This window comes from Sceloporus undulatus, chromosome 4 (genome assembly GCF_019175285.1).
Source record: "Sceloporus undulatus isolate JIND9_A2432 ecotype Alabama chromosome 4, SceUnd_v1.1, whole genome shotgun sequence".
NCBI lineage: Eukaryota > Metazoa > Chordata > Lepidosauria > Squamata > Phrynosomatidae > Sceloporus > Sceloporus undulatus.
Genome location: NC_056525.1, coordinates 77,145,143 through 77,169,358, shown reverse-complemented (window position 1 = coordinate 77,169,358; position 24,216 = coordinate 77,145,143). Strand labels below are relative to the sequence as shown.

Genomic DNA, 24,216 nt, shown 5'->3' with positions numbered 1-24,216 from the left:
CTGCATGTTTTTACTAATGAAAAGCAATAAAAATACCTGAAAAATAATAAATCAGAAAAATAATAATGAAAATTTACATTGGGATCATATATATAGTAATTTCATTGAATTATAACTGAATGAAACTGTATGTTTTATTTTTATTTATTATTTGTATGAAATAATAAATATATATATATATACATTTTAACAAAAGAAAGAGCTGGAGCCAAGCAAAAGGAGAAGGAGGTTGGGGAAGAGCTGAGCTGGGGGACCCCAGAGGTCTTGCTCCTTTCCAGGGGGTTGCAAAGAAAGAGGCGTCACTGGAGACAGAGAAAGAGAGGAGGGCAAAGCAAGGAGCCAGCAGCAGCAGCAGCAGCATCGCCTCCTGTCTCTCTCTCTTTCTAAAGCCAGCAGCCAGGAGGATGTGACATCATGGAAGGGGGAGAGGGAAAGAAGACAAGACTTGCAAGGAGTTTCTCTCATGGAAACCCCAGCAGCTGGGCTTCTCCGATGGAAGAGCTGGAAGGAAACCCCTGAGCTCCCAGTCTTTCCCTTTCAGTTCCCAACCCACAGAGGGAACCCATCCCTGCTGGCAGTGGCACCCCTCCTAAGGTAACTAGCAGGATTCAGGTGAAGTGGGGAGGCCAAAGAAAGGAAGGGGCATTGTTGTGTGGGGGGGGGGTGAGGGGTGGGGGGGGGGTTGGAAGTTTGTTTGGTTTTGTTTGCCCTCCAGAGATTTCCTTCCCGCACAAAGAAAGGGGGCACAGTCAGGAAAGAGGATCCAAACTTTGCTGGACCCTTCTTCTTCTTGTTGTTGTTGTGCTCCCCTGGGAAAGAATTTTTCAAAGCATGCTGCTGGGTTTCTGAACTTGGCTGCATCCGCACGGAAGGCATGTTCCGGTTCGACACCCTGGGGTCCATGCTGTGGAATCCTGGGAATGGTGGTTTGGAATTAAATTGTAATGAAAAAGCCAAGATGTATATGTGTGCGTGTGTGTGTGAATATATATACATACATACATATGTGTGGGCATCTTGCCTTTTAAATTACATTTTAATTACAAACTACAACTCCCAGAATTCCATAAATATATGGAGTTCCGTGTGTGTGTGTGTTTGTGAATACACACACACAGACATATTGCCTTTTTTATTACATTTTAATTACAAACTACCATTCCCAGAATTCTCTCTCTCTCTCTCTTTCTCTCTCTCTCTCTCTATATATGTTCCACATATGTGTGTGTATGTAAATATATATATATATCTGTAAATAATACACACACACATATATATACTATGTATATTGTCTTTTTAATTACATTCTAATTACAAACTCCCATTCCCAGAATTGCGCATATATATATATATATATATATATATATATTCCATATGGAATACATATACAGCATATGAAAATTCCACATTGTGAGATATATGAACATTAGTTTCTTACATATATGAAGGTTATGTGTAAATTAAACTCTTGTTCTTTATAGACACACGCCCATAAAAGAGAGAGCAGCAAACTACCATTCCTAGAATTCCATAGCACTGAGCCATGGCAGTTATGGTGGTGTCAAACCAGATTATTTCTGCAGCCCTTGTCCCCCATTGTGTGCTCAGGAGAGGCAATTTGGGGCTGTGGAAGAACATTTTTTTTTAAGGCAATTGGGTTCTAGGAAGAGGGTTGCAATTTTTCCAGCGTCCGCACGCTGTTGGGTTCAATAATTGGCTTTGAAAACAAATGAGGGCAAAGCTATTTTTTTAAAAAGAAAAATCTCCAGCAAGGTTTTCAAGGCTCTTGGGTCTTGTTGGTGTTGGATGGCCTCCAGTTGCCATTTGGCAACACCGCTAAAGAAACTACAAACTCACAGTGTCCAATAATCCTTGTAGAACGATTGAATCAGCACATAATTGGTTGTATTGAAGACTGGAACTTATATCTGTGACAAATAATAGTCTCACTAGAAATATAGTGCAGGGGAGGAGTGTGGGTTACAATTTCCTTATGCCAGAATATATGAGCTTCTGCAGCCCCCCCCCCCCCAACTATTGGCCCTACTAGCTGAAGGATTGTGAAACTTGTAGTCCCCTAAAAGGAACTTTCCCAAACTTTGCCTATTAATGGTTCAATATTTCCAAGCCATTTTAAAAGAGAACTATTGAATTACTAAAATTGTTAACAGAGCCAGCCAACCAAGACACGTTGTTGTTGTTGTTGTTGTTGTTGTTATGTGCCTTCAAGTCATTTCCAACTTACTGTGACCGTGAAGTGAGTCATGGGGTTTTCTTGGCAAGATTTGTTCAGAGGAGGTTTGCCATTGCCTTCCCCTGAGTTGAGAGCATGTGACTTGTCCAAGTTACCCAGTGGGTTTCATGGTCGAGCTGAGAATGACCTGGGGGTAAATTCCCAGTGTGCATAATGGAGCTTTCTTTTGAGCAGGCATACATTGGTTGTGCTGTAACCAAACTCACACTCTGTGGAGACACAGGCTATAGGAGGCCTACATGCTTATGTTCAGCCCGCCCTAGGGACAATGCCAATGGTGAAATAAGTTCTCTCTTGCCAGAGAGGTGTAGTGCTTTGAGCATTGGACTATGACTTTGGAGAGCAGGGTTTGAATTTCCACTCTGCCATGAAGACCCACTGGCTGACTTGGGCAAGTCACATGCTCTCAGTTTCAGATTATGGCAATGACAACCTCCCTCTGAAGAAACTTGCCAAGAAAACCCTGTGCTAGTTTCATTTTAGGATTGTCGTACATTGGAAATGACTTGAAGGCACACAGTGCCAGGGCTTGCCCTTTCCACATCTCAGCTTGGAGACCCACAATATTACAGAGATCCCTCCTTTACTGTATTAGAGAGAAGAGCTCCTCAGGCAAAGTGTGTGCCTGCAAGGCTGCTCAGTCCCTTCATCCACACATTCAGAGGATTATTCATGTTAGACAGAAAATGGATGCCAAGAGCTGACACATGAGTCCTAGGCAGAAATTGTTTGCCACTCGTGGCCACTCACTTTACAAGTTGGATTTCTTTGCATAACTCAGGGGCTATGCAGACTACCCCAAGGGGTGGCCTGCAGGCACCTCCATTTTTGCTGGATCGGAGCTGCAGCAACTGCACGCCATGGCCCTGATCCAGCCTTTCCAGGGCACAAAAAGGAGCCACAAAAAGTGGCTCCTTTTTGCAGCCTGGAAAGGGTGCCATAGCTGCAGTTGCACATCTTTACAGCTCTCCTTTGGCACTGCACCATATGGACATAGTGCTGGAGGAATGCCATAATGCCGCGCGCCATGAGGTGCAGTGCATGGTATCACACCGCCCCTGGGTGCTGAGCCAGGGCGTGCGTCATGAGGATGCGACACCCCGACTTCGCTCCCAGGCTGGCATTAATGCCCGGTCTGAAGAGCCCCTTTGTTGCTTAAACAGAGCTTTTGAAGGAGTCAGGATTTGGCCTGTAGCCTTGTAATACTTTATTTTGGAGTAAGTCTGAGTAACCTTACATATAAAAAATGTGCTGTTAGAAGTGTTGCAGTTCTTGTTCTTCCACACAACTACTCAAATGAATTTAGTGGAGTTTACTGCCATATAATGTAAACAGCACGATCTGAGTCTTCCATCTCCAGACCCAAACTTCATCTTAAGCATACTAGGAACTATACAGATTCCTATAGTACTGTAACTATGCCATGCCACAACCCCCTGGAATGATGTTAATTTGTGTGTTATCCAGGTGAAGGGGGCTCCTCATAGATAAAATAACAGAGTCAGAGTGCTAGTCTTGCCTCCTAACCCCACATCCTGCAGCACTGATCTTCATTATAAACCTAGTGTAAATATTTGCCAGAAGCATGAGTAGGGCTAAAGTGGAAGTTTACAGATTCCTGTCTCACCATCAAGCACCTCCTTCTCACCAGCTGCTTCATGGGTCTTTATGAAATTTAGCATGAGAACCTGACCACAGATCTGGAATAGATTTGGATGAACATGTTTTGGTTGTTGTTGTGTTGTGTTCCTTGAAGTCATTTACAATTTATGGTACCCCTAAGGCAAACCTATCATGGGGTTTTATTGGCAATATTTGTCAGAGGAGGTTTATCATTGCCTTTCCCTGACACTGAGAGCATGTGACTTGTACAAGCTCCCCACAAGGGTTTCATGGCCTAGTGGGGAATTAAACCCTGATCTCTGGAGTTATAGTCCCAACACTACGCCACACTGGCTCTTACGTGCTTGAGTAGCTCCTGTGATAAGACTGGGCTCTAACTGCAGGATCAACTGCAGGATGTTTTTAGATCATCACAATGAGTAAAGCTCTAAGACATAGCTAAGGGTGCTTGAAGTTGGGTATACTTGACTCTCTTCCCCATATTAAAACTATTTATGTTCCAGGTTATTGCCTACAGAAGGCTCCATTTGGGAATCCTGCTCATGCAGGGTCCTGGATAACATAGAAATATGCATGCATAGCTTTTCCTGTAGCAGAAATCCAGACTCATCACATAAATGAGAGAGGAAAAGACAGGGCACTGTGTAGTGTCACGAGTGGTACTAGTAACACACCCCCGTTGCCATTTTAAAGTCTGGGGACACCTACATGCAAAACATGTGAAGGAAGCTGCAATGTTTTGTTACTACTGTAATTTTAAAACACATTGCTAATTCTGTGCTAGCAAATATGGACTTCAATCACTCATTCATGTGAGGATCAAACTAGATGGGAGGGATACTCAGGCATCTGCTTTACCCAGAGTATGATGTGAGTTAGTGACAGTGGGCCATACTGGCCAGCAATATTTCCTCACCAACAGTGCACTCTTTGGCCACAGCCCCGTTGACTCTGTGCTCAATGAACATGTGAAGCAACTCTGTATGCATGCTAACTTATGACTGTGTAATGCTTTCACATTACAATTGGGATTTCTCCATGTATGCCAGCACACAGATGTATATTTATTTCACATGCACCCCACCTCTCGCACTATGGTTACAGATGTATGACTGTGGGGAAGAGTTATCTGAATCCCCTTGAAAGAGATCTACAATCCATTCTGCTATTTGTTTATAAGTTTCTGCTGCAGTAGGATAGGTTTCCAAACTACTGTTTTCAGAGTCTAAGGCCCGGTACAGACCATCAGTTTGCAACGACCTGGGGCCAAAATTAGGCTTCGGGAGTGTGGAGTATCCGCATGCTCCCAAGCCCTAGCGTGCAGTGGCGGTGCCATCATGGCATGGCCCCATTCACACAGGGACTGCTATGATGATGCAAGCGCGGTGCAGCCTCCCCACATTGCGGCACCATGCTTGCATCATTGATGCATGACAGTGTGCTAATGGTGCATTGATGGCAGTGGCCGCAGGCTTTTAGCAGATTCTTTTTGGTGTGGAGGGAGCCCGCGTGGTTTGGTTGCTGCAGACTCCCTCAGGAGCAAAAATGGGCGCCTGACCTTTCGGGGTGATCTGTTGAGCCCCTAAGATATTAATAGCTGTTAACAATGTTAGTCATCACAAAATTAATTTAGGAGTATCCATACCGCATTAATGTGCTGTTGATTTGTGTAATGCAAGAAAGTGGCCTTGGGCTTCTGGCTGTGCTTTAATAATAATTTCTGCCAAGAATGACTTTCTCTTCTTTCTCTTGAATATGTTATCATCCTCTGGCTCCTTTTTTCTTCCACAAGATTTCCCGTCAAGCAAGCATAGTTGGCTTCCTTTTCCTAAACTCTACAACCTTCCTCACTAGGCAGTGAGCTATTTTCTTGGAGCAAGTTCTGGAATTTTCCATTGTCTGTAGATAGTTGAGTAAACTGACCTCTGGAGAGCAAATGGTTGAGACTGCATTCTAGTTTCATATGGCAGTGTGGTGAAAGTGGAAGCAAACAAAACACAGCAAACCCTTCCCGAGGAAGAATTTTAAATGGATACAAGTCAGTGGGCATGGACACTCTTACATCATCACATTGTGAGTAGCTGACTGGAACTAAATTCCCAATCCACTTGTGAATCCACATTTGTCTTTACTGACCTCTTTCAGCATCAAATCAGCAAATCTCCACATAATAAATTTGACAGTAGTTGACAAGTGTATTCTTGGTACATGATGATTGTGGCATCATAATGGCTGGCATCCCCTTCTTTCTAGAAGCCCATGCCATTTTTGTGGGCTTTGGAAAAGGCTGGAAGGCTGTCTAGTTGGATGCCATGTGGCTGGACCAGAAGAGCTCTCCAGAACATAGCATTACCAGATGCTCTCCACGACAGCTCTTCATTGGACTTTATACTCCACTATATATTTACTGGTATATATTCTGAATCTTTATGCTGTTACCTTTGTCGTAGGTTTGGGCAATGTTAGAATGAGAGCCAGATCCAATTTGTCTCAAAATCCAGTTGAGGAGTCCCGTAAAGGATGTTGGAGTGGGGAATGGGGACATGCTCAACTCAGGGCAAGTATCTCTTAACTCATACCTAGGACATAGGAGAACCACACAGTGACTTCTGCCCATGTGGACTCCCACAGCTGTCATTCCAGAGATACCCAGGAGGTGGGCTGACCAGCAGGTGGGTCAACTGATGTCTGGATACAGGGCCAATCCTCTTTGACTGTTATCAATAAAATTATGGCCTCATCCTGCCAAAATCAAAATACTACCATAGTGCTATAGTGTTTTGTACATAGGTGGAGTGTCACTTGTTGCTAAGCCTGCAACAGATATTCTATAGCAGAACGATAGCTGATAATAAATACCACTGCACATCAATTCCCTGACCATATTTATTTATTTTTTTATCCCATCTTTATTCTGAAATAAGAAGTCAGAGTTGGTTACAACAAGGGTGATTAAAAGGGGATACAGATTAACAAAAAATACTCTCTAATATCCCATAAAAGCCAGATAAAAGCCAGGACATGTGTGGTCAAGATGGCAAAATTTATTAATGAAGAAGAACACACAAATTAGGCAAAGCTACAGCAGTTTGCTTTTGCCTGAGTCTACAGGAAAGAGTAACATTCTGCATTTCCCTTTGAGTTAACTGAGTGCAAACTACTTTTTCACTTTAAACTCAGTTTGCACTTGAAGTAAACTGAGGACAAAAGGAGAAAAAGACATATTAAAAGCAGGTGAAAAAGTGAGACAACAGAAGATTAAATGGGACTGACCATATGACTAGCTCCTTTTTGCACCTTCCAAAGGGTTCTATAGCTGCCGCAATAGCACCCCTTTAGCACTGTGTTATCTGGATGCAGCGCCGGAGGTTTGTCATGATGGCATATACCATCTGGAGCAGCGCACACCGTCACGGTGCCCTGGGGGTGCAGTTAGGGCCTTCGTCGTCAGGATGCTGCGCCCTGACTCCGCAGGCTGGCCTTTTAGGTCGCTCTGGATAGATCCTTAGCCTCTTATGAAAAGGAGTTTTAACAGCCTGGGAGCATTCCCCAAGAAAGCTTTTGTCTGTATCCACACCAGGATGGTGCCTGCGGAGATCAAATAAATCAGCCTCCCCTCATCCTTTTGGTGGGGAGTCCAGACAATGCAGAGCCTAACCCCAAGTCTGGCACAAACAATCTGAATGATGTCAGAGCTGTTCAGCACCAAACCTGAGGTATACCCCCTTAAAACAGATTTAAATAATTCCCTTTTTGCTCTGGATCTTCTCAGAAGATCAGGAACCCTCCATTCTGACACTGGGCAGCTGTCACATATGTGTCTTGTTGTGCCACCTGGTGAAGGCACCATAGTGGAGTGTTGCTCACTCAGGTCAATACAAGGCACCTAGCCATGGGCACCTCATTCTGACCTCAGAGGTGAGTGTCTCGCTATAGCAGTGGCTGCACTGGGTGGTACAGCAGGACACAAATATGAACAGCCAGCCAGTGTTGGAATTGAGGGTTGAAGTAACAGGGAGGTCAGGCAGTTCCAGGGCCTGGATTATCCAGACAGCACCAAAATGTCCCCATGGCAGACATGTATGAAATAATATGGTATTTCAGATTCCTCGGTACCAACCTTTATTTATTTGTTGATATTAAATTGTTTTTAATAACTGAGAACTGGTATTGGAATTCTGCCAGTATTTAGTGGTTAACATCATGCATTGTTTGATATTTAAATATGACAATAGATAATATTTGATTAGCAGCAATATATGATATTAGACTTTTAATATTTTTATTCTGGATCCTTTACTGTCCTGATAATGCTCCTAGAACTGTGATGTTCAGGAATAAACCCAGCAAATTGGGCCTTAATAGAGTGAGGTAGTGCTGTTATATCAGGCCTCATCTGGAATACTGTGTCCAGTTCTCGGCACCACAGTTCATAAAGGATGTTGACAAGCTGGAGCGTGTCCAGAGGAGGGTGACCAAAATGTTGAAGGGTCTGGAAACCATGTGTTATGAAGAGAGACTTAGGGAGCTGGGTATGTTTAGTTTTGTCGTGAACATCTCATGCTAATTAAACTGGTGGTAAACAGTTCTGCCACAGACAGCCAGACCTGAGCTGATTCCTCCCCATATCTTAGAAGGGGATTTCGAAATAAGAACTGAAAGGAGCCTGCTTCACTGTGAAACGAAAGCAAATAATTAAACCTGAGAAGAATGAACCTGAGAATGAGTGCTTTTGCACATTTAAAGCTTGTGCACCAATTGCACCTGTTCTTGAGACACCAGATCTGGCCACAGTGGTACATGCCTTAATTATATCCTGTTTGGACTATTGTAACATGCTGTACTTGGGGCTGCCTTTGAAGAGTGTTTGGAAACTTCAGCTGTTAACTGGGGACCATACAAGATCCCTGTTGAAACAGCTCCACTGGCTGCCATTGTGTTTCTGGTTATGACCTATAAATCCCTGTATGGCTCAGATCCAGACTATTTGGCAGAATGTATGAGCTGGCCTGGGCTCTGAGATTAGCAGGAGAGACTCTTTTCTTAATCCCACCACCATCGCAAGCACATTTGGTGAGGACATGAGAGAGGGCCTTCTTGGTGGCTGCCCCTAGACTCCATTTCCAGGGAGATCAGAATGGCTCCCTCCTTATTGTCCTTCCATTGGCTGGTTAATACATTTTTATTCAGATAGGCTTTTAAAGAATAGGCTGAGGGTGTTGTACAGTTTTAATAGTACTGTTTTTGAATGTTTTTATCTTTTTAACTGCATTTTATTTTTTTAATGAGTGAAATGCTTTACTACTGTAATAGTTTAATTCTATTTTAATGCTCACTTTTGTATGTATTTAATTGTTCTTTTAAACTGTAAGCTGCTTTAAGTTCCAGTTTTGGAGGAAAAGCAGGGTCATCATCATCATCCAGAGCTGATAAAATAATAAGAAACCTCTTGATGTGACTTTTTATTGGTTGAGAGAGTGTCATTTCTTATAATCTTAGGGAATTATTGGCAAGTGATATTCCTCTGTCTGTGGGAACGGAGTTAATGTGACTGGAACCCCCAGTTTGTTATTGCTTATTTTTATTGTAAGTACAGTTGCCCCTCTGTTTTTATGAACTTGAAGTCCCTCGGAAGTACGCGAGGGGCAAATGGAGAGTGACACAATGGGGCTGGTGTTGACTGGAGTTGTTATTCAAGACAGCCAGACAATGCCAGATTGAAGAAGACTGAGGAGTTTATCAGACAAGGGAAATTGGAAGTATAATCCAATGGCAATCTGAACGCAATCATGGGGTTTAACATTATTGCGTGATAAACTACCACATGCAATTTCAGGCAATGGGAAGTTAGTCCGAACGCAATCATGGGGTTTCACGTTATTGCGTGATAGTCTATCACACGCAATTTCAGGCAATGTCAAGCTATTTTCAGGCAATGGGAAGTCAGTTCGAATGCAGTTCGAATTCACATAAATTTGCTGAACTAGCAAATTCATGTGAATGCGTTCTGGCCCCACTTTCTTTTCATTCGAAATTAAGAGAAATTCCTCCCATGTGATAAACTCCTGAGATAGGGGGTACCTTCAGGGCTACTAGTGAAGATGATGAGGATGAGTGCAAAGGATCATTCTTACTAGCTCAGTCAGCACAGCCAGCCACAACTGGGCTTCCCTCCATCTGTGTTTACAATATTAGTGATATAACACATGCAACACATTTGGAGAGTTTCAGTTATTTTTTTAAAAAAATCCTGCACAGTTCTATGTATCTATCAATGGATAAGCAGGAACTGAAACAAAATGTGGGAGTGGGGGAGTGTTGTTTTTGTTTCCTAGACTCTCAAAAGGAAGAAGGAAGTGGCTGCTTCAGGAAGCAAATCTTAGCTATCTTCAAGGGACAGCAAAGTTTTGGTTAATACTGTATATTATGACTCTGTTTTTGCCCCTAGGAGAGAAGTGGTGAAGATAACACTGAGATCAGCAGCTGGCTGTTCTTTATAAAGAGCTAGCTGCTTTTTGAATGCTTTGTTCTGAGGGTTCTGCGAGCCAGGCTTTGTGGAAGGGTCAGGGTGCATTAGAAAAACTACCTGTACTATAACAGAGTGGCATCATTAATGTTGGTGTCACATGGTGTGGTAACTCATAGTGTCACCCCCCTATTGACTTCCTCCCATACCATGCCATACAGAACCTTTAGTAATATTTTTTGTACTAATGTTATTCATTAGTTGTACTTCCTGTTTATTACTGATTGTAATGGTAATACTTGTGACATAAACAAATAGCAAAATTAAAATTATACCTTTAAACTATAATATCATACACGCAGCATACATACATTCACATATACATAGTATCATGTGGCTGAAGCAAAAATTTGGTAAAATTTGATAAATGTGATGTTTTAAATAGATTTTTTTTAAATAAAATTTTAAAACGGGGGCCTCTCCTTTCTCCTAAGCCTTACCCCACTCATGCTACCCTTCAGCAATTTAAAGGGACATAGGTGAATGCCACAGCCCATTTCTGCCCAATGTGTGAAGATCAGTGATGTCGCCCCACTTTAGGGTGTCACCTGGTGCGGTCCACCCACCCTGCACCCTTGTTAATGATGTGTCTGCTGCAACACAGTAGCTAAAGTATAGATATGATGGGATCTTGTGGGGTCTATGTTTAGAGCAGAGTGAACATTCATTTAGCCACCTGGAGCAGACATAATGTTCACTGAGCTATGGCCTAGTGGCAAAGATGTAGCAGAGGATGCACATGCATAGCCCTTCCTTTTTACAGATTGAGCCTTCCTTATCTGGAATTCTGAAATATGAAATACTCCAAATCAAAATTGTCTACATGGGTGGCTGAGATAGTGACATCTTTGCTTTCTGATGGTTCAGTGTACTGTGTACACAAACTTGGTTTCAGGCACAAAATTATTAAAAATATTGTGTATATTAGTGTACCCTAATCTTTTCAATGCCTCACATCCCTAGGATTAATGTTCATACCCACTGCAAATGTAGTATCATATTTGAAGCAGTAGCAGCCTATTTTCTAATTTTGAACCACAAATTGAACCACATACAATACTGCTGGTGAACAAATAGCTTGTAAAAATATAAGCTTTTAACTCAGTGCATAAAGTGCAAATCTAAACTGAGCAACCTGTACTATTTTTGGGATTTTTGCCCCCATTTCAGTATTCTATTTTTGAAGAAGTGGATTTGAGCATAGCTTAGGCATCTCCTGAAGACCTTCCTTTTGTGCATTGGTGGGCTAAGTTTAGTCACAAAGCTTTTGGTACTAAAATGGGGGTATATATGTAATTATATAGATTTATACAGATATAAATACAGATATATTGTGATCCTGAGTTTCAGACCCCATTATGTTTGCATTTTCCTTGATAACTCAGGCTGAGTTTGGGAGGGAGGGACAGAATGGGAAATGTCCATTTATAATGCATAGCAGAAAAAACAACAAAGACAGCTGCTACTTCCTGCCTCATATCTATTACCTTTATCCTGTTGCCAGGTTATAACTAGGCCCTGCATGCTTTGTTCCTGACAAAGGAGGTTGTAGGGTGGAGTGAAAATAGAAAGCGGTTTAGTTAAACTGGTAGCAATTTTTATTCCCAGAGACCGGGGCTAATTCTCTAAACACAGCAAACTCCACACATCCCATCCCAATGTTTCCAAAGCTTGTTATCTGCTGGGGTTTGGTTCATTGTTATCCCCCCATCCCCCGTGGATAACGAAATCTGTGGATGCTCAAATCCCATTAAATACAGTGACACAGCAAAATGGTGTCCCTTATATACAATAGAAAATCAAGGATTGCTATTTGGAATTGATACTTTTTTTTGGAATGTTTTCAAGCTGTGGATGCTTGATTCCATGGATAAAAAAAATCCATGGATAAAGAGGGCTGACTGTACTGGACCGATCATTTCCCAGTGTTTGCCATGTCTTGATTTTACCTTTAGAATTGCAACTATGCCTCCTCTCTTGCTATTCAGTTAAGATCAGAAATCTGTTGCTCATACCTGTACAGTCTGGAGGTTATTTAAGCCAAAATGCTGCTAAGCCCTCTGTGTGCATCTCAAAGTGTTAGGACTGCCTGGCTCTCTAAAACATTGGCAGGGCCAAAGTGGGCATTCTGAAATTTTTGACATCAGATAAGTAGTCCAGTTTCATCTATAATTGGGTCAGACTTGTGTAACATAATGACAGGCATCCTGTTAGTGGCTTGTGCATGTACACATTTCTTTTATACGTGCATAAATCCCTTTAATGGGCACTATGGAGGCTGGAATTCCCATCCTCCATTTCCACCTCTCCGGGATCAGAGAGGTGTCTGGCTATATCCCCATAGCCAGACATCAATGATTACTTCAGTGCTGAGGTCTGCCAGGGTCCTCTGGAGGTCTTAGTACTAGTGTAACCAATTTGTGTCTGGCTGTGGGAACATAGCCAGGCACTTGCCCAATCCCTTCCCCCACAGAACAGCCATACAGGGGTTTTGGAGGCTGTATGGTAAGTTCAAAGGGGATGATATATGGCAGTGATGGTGAACCTTTTACAGACCGAGTGCCCAAACTGCAACCGAGACCCCACTTATTTATTGCAAAGTGCCACGTCTCTGGCTTTCTAGTAAGAAACTCTGGCAAACTCTGTGCTAGGGCGACAGCATGTGTGCCCACAGAGAGAGCTCTGAGTGCCACCTCTGGCATGCGTGCCATAGGTTCGCCATCACTGATATATGGCTTAGTTTAGCATAGATTAACGTATGGGACATACAGAATTGCAGCTGCTATCTCATACAGGTAAATGTATGCCTTGTCAGGAGAAGGTTCCAGGTTCAGTCCCTAGCATCTCTAGCTGATCCTTGCTTGAAACCTTGGAGAGACACTGTCAGTCAATGTAGACTAGGGATAGTGAACCTCAGGCTTTAGGACTTTCTTGCCTTCTTCCCCATGGCACTGTACTTTGATTGCTTCCTAGCTTGTTTCAATCTCCCTCCATTCTGAAAGGTTGAAATACCTTTCCTAAGCCTTAGTTGTGGTAGCAAAGAACTTTAACATAAAATATGCTATTCTTTTTCATTCCATACTTTTGGCTGTGGTCTCACTCTACCACTGGAATATTGCACCTGACAATTTCTCTGAAATTGAACTTGGCCCTTGAGCTGAAAGAGTTTCTCCACCTTTGGTGTAAACAGTACTGAACTAAATACATCAATGGTCTGACTTGCTGTAAAGAAGCTTCCTTGGTTCCTAAATTTATTTATTTATTTATGAAATGTCAATATGCCCAATTTTATCTAGGGCTTACTCATTCTCAGGTATACTGAGCTGATTGTGAGTTCCATTGAAAATGTACAATGATATAATAATTATGCATAAATGTATACTTCACAGTCTGGTTGCTGTAAAGTCTGACATTTTATGGTGAATAACTGAAAGATGATTGACAGCAAAGGAAACATTGGGGAAGTGGATAGTTATTTAGTCAAGAAGGAATCCTGGCTAGCTGTTAGAAAAGGAAATGATTCATAGGCTTCTTTATCTGTGGTGTAGCTGTGGAGATATGTGTCTTGGTAGCCAAAGGCAAAACTTTTTTTGGACTATAATTGGCAGAATTTTACCTATACAACAAATAATTTTTCCAGATGTAGCAGTACAGAGATTTCATGAGAAATTCAGTGTTCTCTGCCCAGGTGAGCGGCCTGTGGCTTCACAAGGGACAGAGACATGCAAGAGGGGTTACTTTACTGCTTCAGTGGAGTTTAAATATTACTGCCCTTTGATTAAGCCCCACATAGCTAAGAGAGGCATGGCCTCTATCTGGACTGAGACCCATCCAACTGAACTATAGCAGAAACAACATCTATACAAAATGTAGGCCTGTGACTTCAGCGCCATCACTTTTCTTCTCCCTGTATGATTTTTGAACACCTTTTGCCTGTTGAAAAAGCGAGTGGAGCTTTGAAAGCTTACATGGTGTTTTTTGTGCATTTTGGCTGGCCAATAAAGGTATCACTCCTTTGTGGATTTTGTATTATTTTGGGAGCCAGAGTTTTAGGTTTGAGACATCTGTTGGTTCCTAGCATCTGTCTTGCCCTTTTCTCTATTTGTTCTTTCCAGCCAAATCCCTGGATTCATTCAAGCGTAAGTGGCGGGGCACCTTTCTTTTATTCTTCCAGCCTACAGTAGCTATAAATGGGCTTAAGGGTATACTGACATCTGTATGAAAGTGCATGGAATACTGTACAATGATATTGTGTTGATTATAAATGGCTTGGATTTTAGAGGATGTGACATTTTTTCATACAAAAATATCTTTAACATAAAATATGAATGGAAAAGGAAATACTATTGTTCTTAAAAAAATTGAAGGCTTTGAATTCATTGTAGCCCCTACATGATGGATTTATATTCTCCTGGAAATCAAAGAAGGCAGAATACTAAGAAAGAGTGCTCCCTCAACTGGTTGTAAAAACATTTTATTCTCCTTAAGAACACTTCTTGGATTTTTCTTCACATGTGTGATTCTGTGATCAAATTCCTGTTATAAACAGGACAGGAAGGTGAAGGAGTTAAAAAAACATATATAGAATGCATTTCTCCCAGCACCAGGGGTTTCTAGATGTGACAGTATCTAAGTTCATTTCAGTTTGGCTTCTGACCCGGTTATGGGAGGGATGCCACTTTGGTTGCCTTGATGGCTGACCTTTGCAGAGAACTGGACAAGAGGAGAGTGTCCTTGTTGGTTTCGCTGGGCCTCTCATGGGCTTTTGATACCATCGACCATGGTATCCTTCTGCACTGCCTCTTAGGATGGGACTTGGAGGCACTGATGTGGAGTGGTTCTGGTCTTTCTCAGACAGATGAACTCAGAAGATGGTGCTAGTGGATTCATGTTTCACTCCATGGCTGTTGGCCTGTGAGGTTCCACATCGTTCTGTTTTGTCCCCCATACTGTTTAACATCTACAGGAAACTGCTGGGAGAGGTCATCTGGGGTTTTGGGCTGCAGTGTCACTAGTATGCTGATGACACCAAACTCTATCTCTCCTTCTCATCTGATTCTAAGGAAGGTGTCTCCGTGTCAATGTCTATTGTAAGTAATAGATTAGATGAGGTCAAACAAATTGAAACTTCATTCAGAGATGACAAAGGTGCTCCTGGACAGTCGAAAGGCAGATCAAGGGAACAGGGACTCTCTTTATGCTGGATGGAATTACATTCCCCTTAAAACCTCAGGCTCTCAGCTTGGTGAAAATTTTTAAACATCCCTAGTGCTACTGCTTGGATCCTCATTGGCTCCCTGCCTCCTGTGTGGCTGTTTTTAAGTGTGGTGTTTTGCTTTGCTTTAAAAGTCTGATCCTGGGTCCCATTGTGTATCACATCTGTCCAGGCCTTTAGCAAAGGGGCTAGACTGTGGATCACTATGACTGAAGTAGTAAGAAGATCAGTTGTGTGATTTACATATTGGTTGCTGCTGGGGTTTTAAAAGTACTTGACAGGCTAGATTGTGCACTTGCTCAGGTGGGAACATATTTGTATTCTAAAATATGTCCTCATTATCTGGCAGTTGTGAAAAACATAAAATGAATAATTTCCCAGTGGTGATAAATAATTGAAAAGAGAGTAAGTATAGCAATCAAATACACATCAATGTTAAATTACTAAGGCGGGATACACACCGCCATTTAGTACGTATACAATACGTACTAGGGTTAGGAAGGGGCGGTGCTTCCGCACCCCCCTAACCCTAGTACGTATTGTATACGTACAAGATGGCGGCGCCCCTTCTACATGGGCGCCGCCATCTTTACGTACTGGACGCACAGCGTCCAGACGTGTCGCGGCGCCTATGACGTCGCGAGTCCGCGCCAGGTGCCTCGCGACGTCATTGAGGCGCCGCAAAAAGAAGCTCCGAAATGGAGCTTCTTTTTTGCTCCGCGCGGGAGCCGCGCGGTTTGGCTGCTACGGCTCCCGCACGGAGCAAATGGCGGCGGCGGCGGACCGCCGCAAAGCGGCGGTCTGTACCCCGCCAAAGAGCCAAGTTAGACATGATATGTCTTAAAGAACTCACCTTTTGTCTTGTTATTTTTAAATAAACAGCTAGCATGTGATGTGGAGTGGTGTGTGTATGTGTGTATGTGCAGGAGGAAACTGCAAACCGTGTTGAAACTATGTCATGAGAGGAGATATTTCCACCCACCCTGCTCCTGATTGAAATTGGCACCTGCTATTCACAATGAAGATAAAATGTATTGGCTTGTGTTATAACGCAGGGAATATATTGTCCAGCTTTTCATAAGGTCATGATTCCGTACTTGTTTGGGTAGCAAGGGGGCCATGGCTGGCACAATCCTTAAATTATTGCTGCTAGGGGCATTATTAGGGATACCATAGATGTGTCCACAATTTTTTACACTTTTTGTATTTTCATGGTTGTGGGCTTTAAGTAAATACTTCATATTCCATATATTATCTCAAAGTACAAAGTACAAAATATATACATACAGCTAAAGTGTCTTTGTGTGTGTATATAGCTTTCCCTTTCAAATTAGATGTATGGCAGCTGGGGAAGGATCATATTCCTGTTCTTACTATTTTGAGGGACAGGCCATGTTTTGTATGTACAACTGTCTTTTATAAATAGCAAATATGTATAATAATATCTTTGCTAGATTTAACTAATCTGTCACCTATGTCCAACAGGGACTAGCCTCATACCTTGTGAAAGCCAACAAACCCAGTTTGAAGACAACATCCCTCCTACTTGCCTCCCTCCCACAGTGAACATTGTTTGCCTTCTGAATTATGAATGGACATAGTAATAGTAATCTAGTGTGTGTGCGTATGTCAGATTGGATTATAGTAGATAATTATGATTAATGCATGTTGTATAATGGAGAGAAAATGAGAAAGCATGAAAGCATTAAAATAATATAAAAAAGTAATCTGAGGCATATGTGAAAAAGGCAGTAACAAACCATGCCTTTACTGAAAATATATGGCCCTTACCCTAAATTGTGAGATGGCCAGTTGCAACATTATATTTCTGATTTATAAGTATTGGAGTCCATGTGCCCAGTATCCCAATGGCTGCTTCTTCTTTACAGGACCCACTACCTCCATGAATTACAGCAAAAAAAGAGCAGTACGTGAAAGGCTTTGTGCCCAAAGCCTTCCCATGGCTCCAAACATTGTTTCCTCTCCTGGGATTTCATTGAACTTGAATCTGAAGCCCAAGAGTCTTTTTAAATATAATTCCCCACAAACATGCATATCAAGTGAGAACTGTGTGACTATGTGAACTGCCAAACATCTGCATTCCCAGGAGATGTTGGAGGCATGGACAAGCTGGTGACAAAGCAGAAGGAATGTTTTCTTCTTGGGCTGAAAATACAGCAGCTGTTGAGGAAACCCTCCCCTTCCTGCCAGCAAAAATTCCTTATTTTTAGAACTGCCTTGAGGTCTCACATTGATATGGTCTTTTACTTTAAAATATTCTTTGTCCAATAACTTAGAGATAAGAGCTTTTAAGGTTATTTCATTGTAACCTTGGAACATCACGTCTTTTGGGGAGGGAATTGTACTGGAGTTGGGAAGAAATATTTGGTTTAAGTGCACTGTTCTGATAGTTGTGGAGGCTGGTGGTAGTATAACTTGGCAGGCTTGAGAAAAAAAATGTAGATTGTTACAAAGAATGCTATATTTACATTAACATGATAGCATATTTGATAGTGTCAGAAATAAAGTGGTGTGGCCATTTGCCTGAGAGCTGCTGAGATTTTATTTTTTATTCTGGCACAATTTTAGAAACTTTTACTAGAAAGAGAGGTGGGCAATTTATACACAGTTGGATAAACAGAGTTGCAAAAGGCAGCATTTTTTCATGGTAGGGCCCCCTACCATTAGGCAAAGTGAGGTAGTTGCCTCAGGCAGTGGAAACTGGGAGGCTACAGCAAACTGTTGGAAGAGGAAAGGTGACATGAAGCCTGCCCTACTTGCCCTACCCTAACCTGCTGCCTTCGGGTGTGGAAGAGGATATTCTCCCATTGCCAATGTTAAAGGATAAATTGCCAAACCAATAATGTTTTGTGCACGACATGGGAGATGGTGCCATCTTTCTCATATCCTCAGGAAGCAAAATGTGTTGGGATTGTCCCATCGTTAAGCTGTGTAATATTCCTTACTTAAGATGAAAGTGTTTAGATTCAGCAGTTCTTAAGCAGTGTGGCAAGACTCCAAGGGGGATGCAAAAGTTAGTCAAGGCCAGGGGCGTGTGAGACATGGAGACTCTGATCCCTCCTCCTCCTCCTGTCCAACTTTTATGTGTAAAATTTAAACATGCATTGAGTTACATTTTGAATTTACTTAAATAAAACTGTTCTAATTTGAACAATGATATTTCCTTATAAAATCTTAAAATATTAATATACATGAGTGTGTGAATGAAAATACACACACTAAATAAACAAACCATTTTTATTCATATACTGTACTGTGTTGCGGGAGACAGACGGATATCTACGTGTAGATGTAAAGTGGCCAAGGGTAAAAAATTTGAGTACCACATTTCTATTTTTAACATATATGAGAAAATCCCATGAGGAATCCTGTCCTTTTTACTTGTTCAGTATTCCTATACACCATGTCATATGCATAAGAAGGACTGGCATTCCCCCCATCCTCAGTTATTTTTTATTTTGAATAAAAATTACAAGAGTCAGCATGATGTAATGGTTTGAGTGTTGGACTGTGACTCTGGAGACCAGGATTTGAATCGCTATTTGATCAAGGAAACCCCTTGGGTGACCTTGAGCAAGTCACAATCTCTCAGCTCAGAAGATGACAATGGCAACTCCCCTTTGATGAAATTTGCCAAGAAAATTCCATGATAGGTTTGCTTTAGGGTTGCCATAAGTTGGAAAAGACTTGAAGACACATAACAACAACAACAACGGAACACAAAGAATAAAAAACAGCATAAATAATACAAATGACAACTACAAATTATATAAAATCAACAACTAAAACCTTAACTAAAAGCAACATTTTTAAAAAGATGACTTCCAACTCTCTCTTCTCCAGGTGTAACTCATTATAAGTTCCATCCTTCTTTATTCTCCCCATTAATTACCCTTCATCTATATATTTAACTCATATTAATTTAAAAAACCAACAATCATCAAATCACTTTTACTATTTTTCATAAAGTCAATTAACAATTTCCAATCTTTCAAAAAACTTGTTAATGGTTTTTTAAAGCCCAAACAGACAGTTTACCCATCTTTGCTAAATCCATCAGTTTAGATAGCCACTCTTCTTTCATGGGAATTAAGTCAGATGGATTGACATTCTTATGTTTTCCAAACATGGTTGCACCCAGTCTGGTATAATGGTTGCAGCATTGGGCTGGGCTTTGAGAAATCCTGATTTAGTTTCCTGATTAGCCATAAAGCTGCTTGTGTAACTTTGGGCTAGTCACTTTCTTTATAACTAACCTAACACAGAGGTTAGGCTGAAAAAGAGATTGGTGCAAGCCAGGTTACCCAACAATGGCATTTGACCTACCTCATAAAGTTACAGTGAAGAAAATGAGGCTAAAGAATCATGTGTACTCCTTAGAGAAAAGGTGGCATAAATACAGTATGTAATAAACAAAAATAAAATGAGGCTAAAGAATCATGTGTACTCCTTAGAGAAAAGGTGGCATAAATACAGTATGTAATAAGCAAAAATAAAATATTTGCTTGTTACTTGTGACTTTTGCTTAAGATTACAGATGTACCATATTAGAACTTGATAGGTCAACAAGCAGTGGGAATAAACTGTGTATGTCTGTAGCTTGCTAGAAAATACTTTTATCCTTCCTTATTTATGATTTTCTGGGATTTCACTCTAGACCACTGCTGTGCCAATCATTTTTGCAGACGGATGAAACTGAGAATGCAGAGAAAAAAGAGGGAGAGCCAAATACTTTGAGCACTGGGTCAGATAGCCTATGCAGATGCTACAGTTTATTATTTATTAATCTGGTTTTTGTTCTCTGTACCAAGCATCTAAAATTAACATACTGGGCATTTTGAAATATTTGATTTAAGAACTAATTGTCCTTTTTATTTTTCAGAAGTCATCATTAATTTTTATGCTTCAGTTTTCTTGCGTTTGGAAAACATCTTTCAGAAGTCCTCTTCAGTTTTTCTGCTTAGCTTTTTTTTGTGTCCTTGGAAAGCACCCTTGCCCTTGCCACCCTGGCTGGGTTGAGCTCAGAATGGCTTTGTGCCTTAAACAAGTTTTTAACAAAGACAAGACATTTCGCCCTCGAAAAAAATTTGAGCCAGGGACCCAGAGGTTTGAACTTTACAAGAAAGCCCAGGCCTCACTCAAATCAGGGCTAGATCTGAAGGCTGTTGTCCAGCTGCCCCCAGGGGAGAACATCAATGACTGGATTGCAGTACATCTTGTGGACTTTTTCAACCGGATAAATCTCATTTATGGGACCATGTCAGAGTTCTGTACTGAGAAGACCTGCCCCATCATGTCAGGTGGGCTCAAGTATGAGTACCGGTGGCAGGATGACTACAGGTTCAAAAGGCCAACCAAGCTATCAGCTCCCCAGTACATGTGCATGCTGATGGACTGGATTGAGACACTGATTAATAATGAGGACATCTTTCCCACCAGGATAGGTAAGCTGGCTACAGTTGCTACATAACAATCTGCCTCCTACCAGACCAGACTATTCGGCCATCTAGCCTGAAGTGTTTACTCTGACTAATAGTAGATTTCCTGGACAGAAATGTGGGAATATTCCCTTTTTGGACTACAGATTTTAGGATCCTCCAGCCAATGGCCAGGCTGGTTTAAGGATGCTAGAGTTTATAATCCAAAAAGTGACATTCCCAAGTTCTGCTCCAGGATCTCAAGTAGAGAACCATACCAACAACTTTTAACTGGTTCTTTTTATTCCAAGGGTGGGGATAGTCCAGGCAGCATGTGTTCCTGTAACCCTACTTTTCTTGCCCTGAATCTGCCAGGCAGTCCCTTGAAGCCCCCCAATTTTTCCCCCAAAAATTAATTGACAGGTTTTTCCAGGTGATTATGACTGGAAAACTGTTCCCAAATGCCTCAAACTGCAAGTAAATGTGACTGTTTGCCCTTCCCTAACTCACAGACCTCTTCCAAACTTATTTCTTTGGATAAATATCACTCCAGAAAGGTGGCCAGTAGTGATGCAATGTCACTTCCAGTACACTCCAGTGCACAGGGCAGCCTGTAGGAGAGTGGAGGGGCAAAAATTGGCCCTTAGCCCTGCACAGTTTCCCACCCCTCTTAATGAGAGATGTCACGGTTTGCATCTTGAACTTCTGCATACGAACTCTGTATTTTGCCACTGTTATAACCCCTCCCCATCCTTCCTAAATATGCAGAAATTACTCAAGAGGGGTTTCTGCCATCAAAAGTCCATATTGAACTCATTGCTACCCTAGAGTTGTAAGAGACCACAAGGGCCATCCAGTCCAACACCCTGCCATGCAGGAACTTTAGGTTACAACTCTATGCACCTTAGCTAAGAGTAAGCCCCAGTGGGACTTATTTTTGGATAGGCATTCTTAGACTGGTTCTGTAAATTGGTTATGCAAAATGATTTCTCCCTTCTGGAGTCTTATTCATTTCTGTAGGCCAATTTAAAAGGATGAGCAGTCTTCAATATGAACATTGCAAAACTACAGTCGGCCCTTCTTATACACGGATTTTTTATACACGGATTTAAGCATACACGGTTTGAAAATGTTCCAAAAAAGTATAAATTTACCTTGATGTTCCATTTTTTATTAGGGACACCATTTTGCTATGTCATTATACTTAATGGGACTTGAGCATACACGGATTTTGTTATACACGGGGGATCTTGGAACCAAACCCCGGCGTATAACAAGGATCCACTGTACGTTGCTGCAGTCCTGCTACAGCTTCTGGAATATGACTTCCAAAGCTGATAACAGTGACTTCCCAGCAGATATGTAATTTTCCATTTCTCACAGATGTGTTAAAAAAAATTCTTGTTCCCATGTCTCTGGAAGAAAAAAGAAAGAGACTGAGTTGGAAGGAAATAGGCCATTTTCATCAAGCACAATTCCTTCAGTCTTAGGCCCTAGGAGTGTTGGAACTCAGTTTGCAGCAACTGATGCAGTGAAGCAGTTAGAAGAGGGTATATTACTGATATATTAGAATGATTAGCCATTAACTATATCGATTAGGGCAAATATTATCTTTTGATGTGCGTCCAAATGTGACACTGCCCTAACCTGCAAATTATCGGGAAAGGATTGGCTTTCTCTATGAATGTCCAGATGTATAGCTCCTAGCTATATTGTGCAACCATTTCTTCTTTCCCTGCTTAGGTCCAAAACACACTGCAGAAATAATCCAGTTTGAGACCGCTTTAACTGCCCTGGCTCAGTGCTAGGGAATCCTAGAAACTGTAGCTTATTGTGGCACCAGAGCTCTCTGACAAAGGAGGCTAAATGCCTCACAAAACTACAGTTCCCAGAATTCCCAAGCATTGAGCCAGGGCAGTTAAAGTAGTCTCAAACTGGATTATTTTTGCAGTATGTTTTGGAACTTAGTCTGTGTGTGTGTGTGTGTGTGCGCGCGCACACGTGCATATACATGTGTGTGCATGTGATAAGAAAAAAGATGGAAACATGTAGTGGGAAAACAATGGAGGGTGGAGCAGTGCATGGCATGGCGCCCTGGGGGCAGAGCCAGGGTGTGCAGCATAGAGACTCTCCGCTCCCCCAAGCTGGCCCAAAGTGCCGGTTTGTACAGGGCCAATGTCATCCAGATCAGACCATGGAAGCAAGTAGTTACAAATAACTAGTTGCTTCAAATTAATTTTTGGCTGTAACAAGAGGCAAAACTAGAGGTAAGCTGTGATTGTAGCTTGACAAGCTTCACCCCTTTTTCAGAGTAACTGTACTATTTATTCAGTTACTTTTATAGTTGTAGGGATAGATTAAATAACTGGCATCTTGTTTGTAAGGTCACATGCTTTACACGTGATATTTGTCCTTTTTTGAACAGGGCACAGGGGACTATTCTTTAGCTTCTTTAGTTGGATGTATCCCATCCAACACCGTCCTGCAACACGGGATAAGTCCTGGGAACAAGTTGCTGCTGTGAGGAAGAGAGAGAAAGAAGGAGGGAAGCAAGTGAGCAATATCCTAACTGACAGAGGTGGAATATTAGATGGTTGAGTGCCAGCTCCTGCCTCATATGTTGTTTTGGGTCTTGAGACACTGATTAGATGGATGGGATGAAAATCAGCTTTATATCACAGGCCAGCAACTTATAGCATTCACATTTGTCAAAGTAACTATTTTAGTTACTTTTCAAAAAATGGGCACATAAAAAGTTACATTTGAAAAATTGTATTTATAATAGTTATAATGGTTGTTGGGACTACAGGTTTTAAAGTGTAACTGACTGGTTTGTTTTTTAAGTAGCTTGCCGAGCTAGTAAAATTTCAAGTTTAGTAAAATTTCATGACCGAGCCAGAGCAACTGCACAGTAAAGATGTTATCTGGGCTCACCCCATTTTTTGTCTCAATTCAAGTAGATATGCCCTTTTGACGTTGAACTTAGTTGGCCCTTCATATACACAGATTTTTTATACACAGATTCAAGCATACACGATTTGAAAATGTTTTTTAAAAGTATGAATTTCAAATATCAAACCTTGATTTTCCATATTTTATAAGGGTCACCATTTTGCTATGTCATTAAATTTAATGGGACTTGAGCATACACAGTTTTTGT

General features: G+C 41.5%; 1 protein-coding gene across 1 annotated transcript in view; it reads left to right on the top strand.

Annotated features, from left to right (window-relative positions):
- The first annotated feature begins 389 nt into the window (after nucleotides 1-389).
- MOB3C (MOB kinase activator 3C) overlaps nucleotides 390-24,216 on the top strand; it is a 40,327-nt gene continuing 16,500 nt past the window's right edge. The window contains exons 1-2 of the mRNA XM_042461974.1: nucleotides 390-594; nucleotides 20,522-21,083. Of these exons, the coding sequence (XP_042317908.1) occupies nucleotides 20,540-21,083 (544 nt within the window). The 5' untranslated portion in view covers nucleotides 390-594; nucleotides 20,522-20,539. The remainder of the gene's footprint in view (nucleotides 595-20,521; nucleotides 21,084-24,216) is intronic.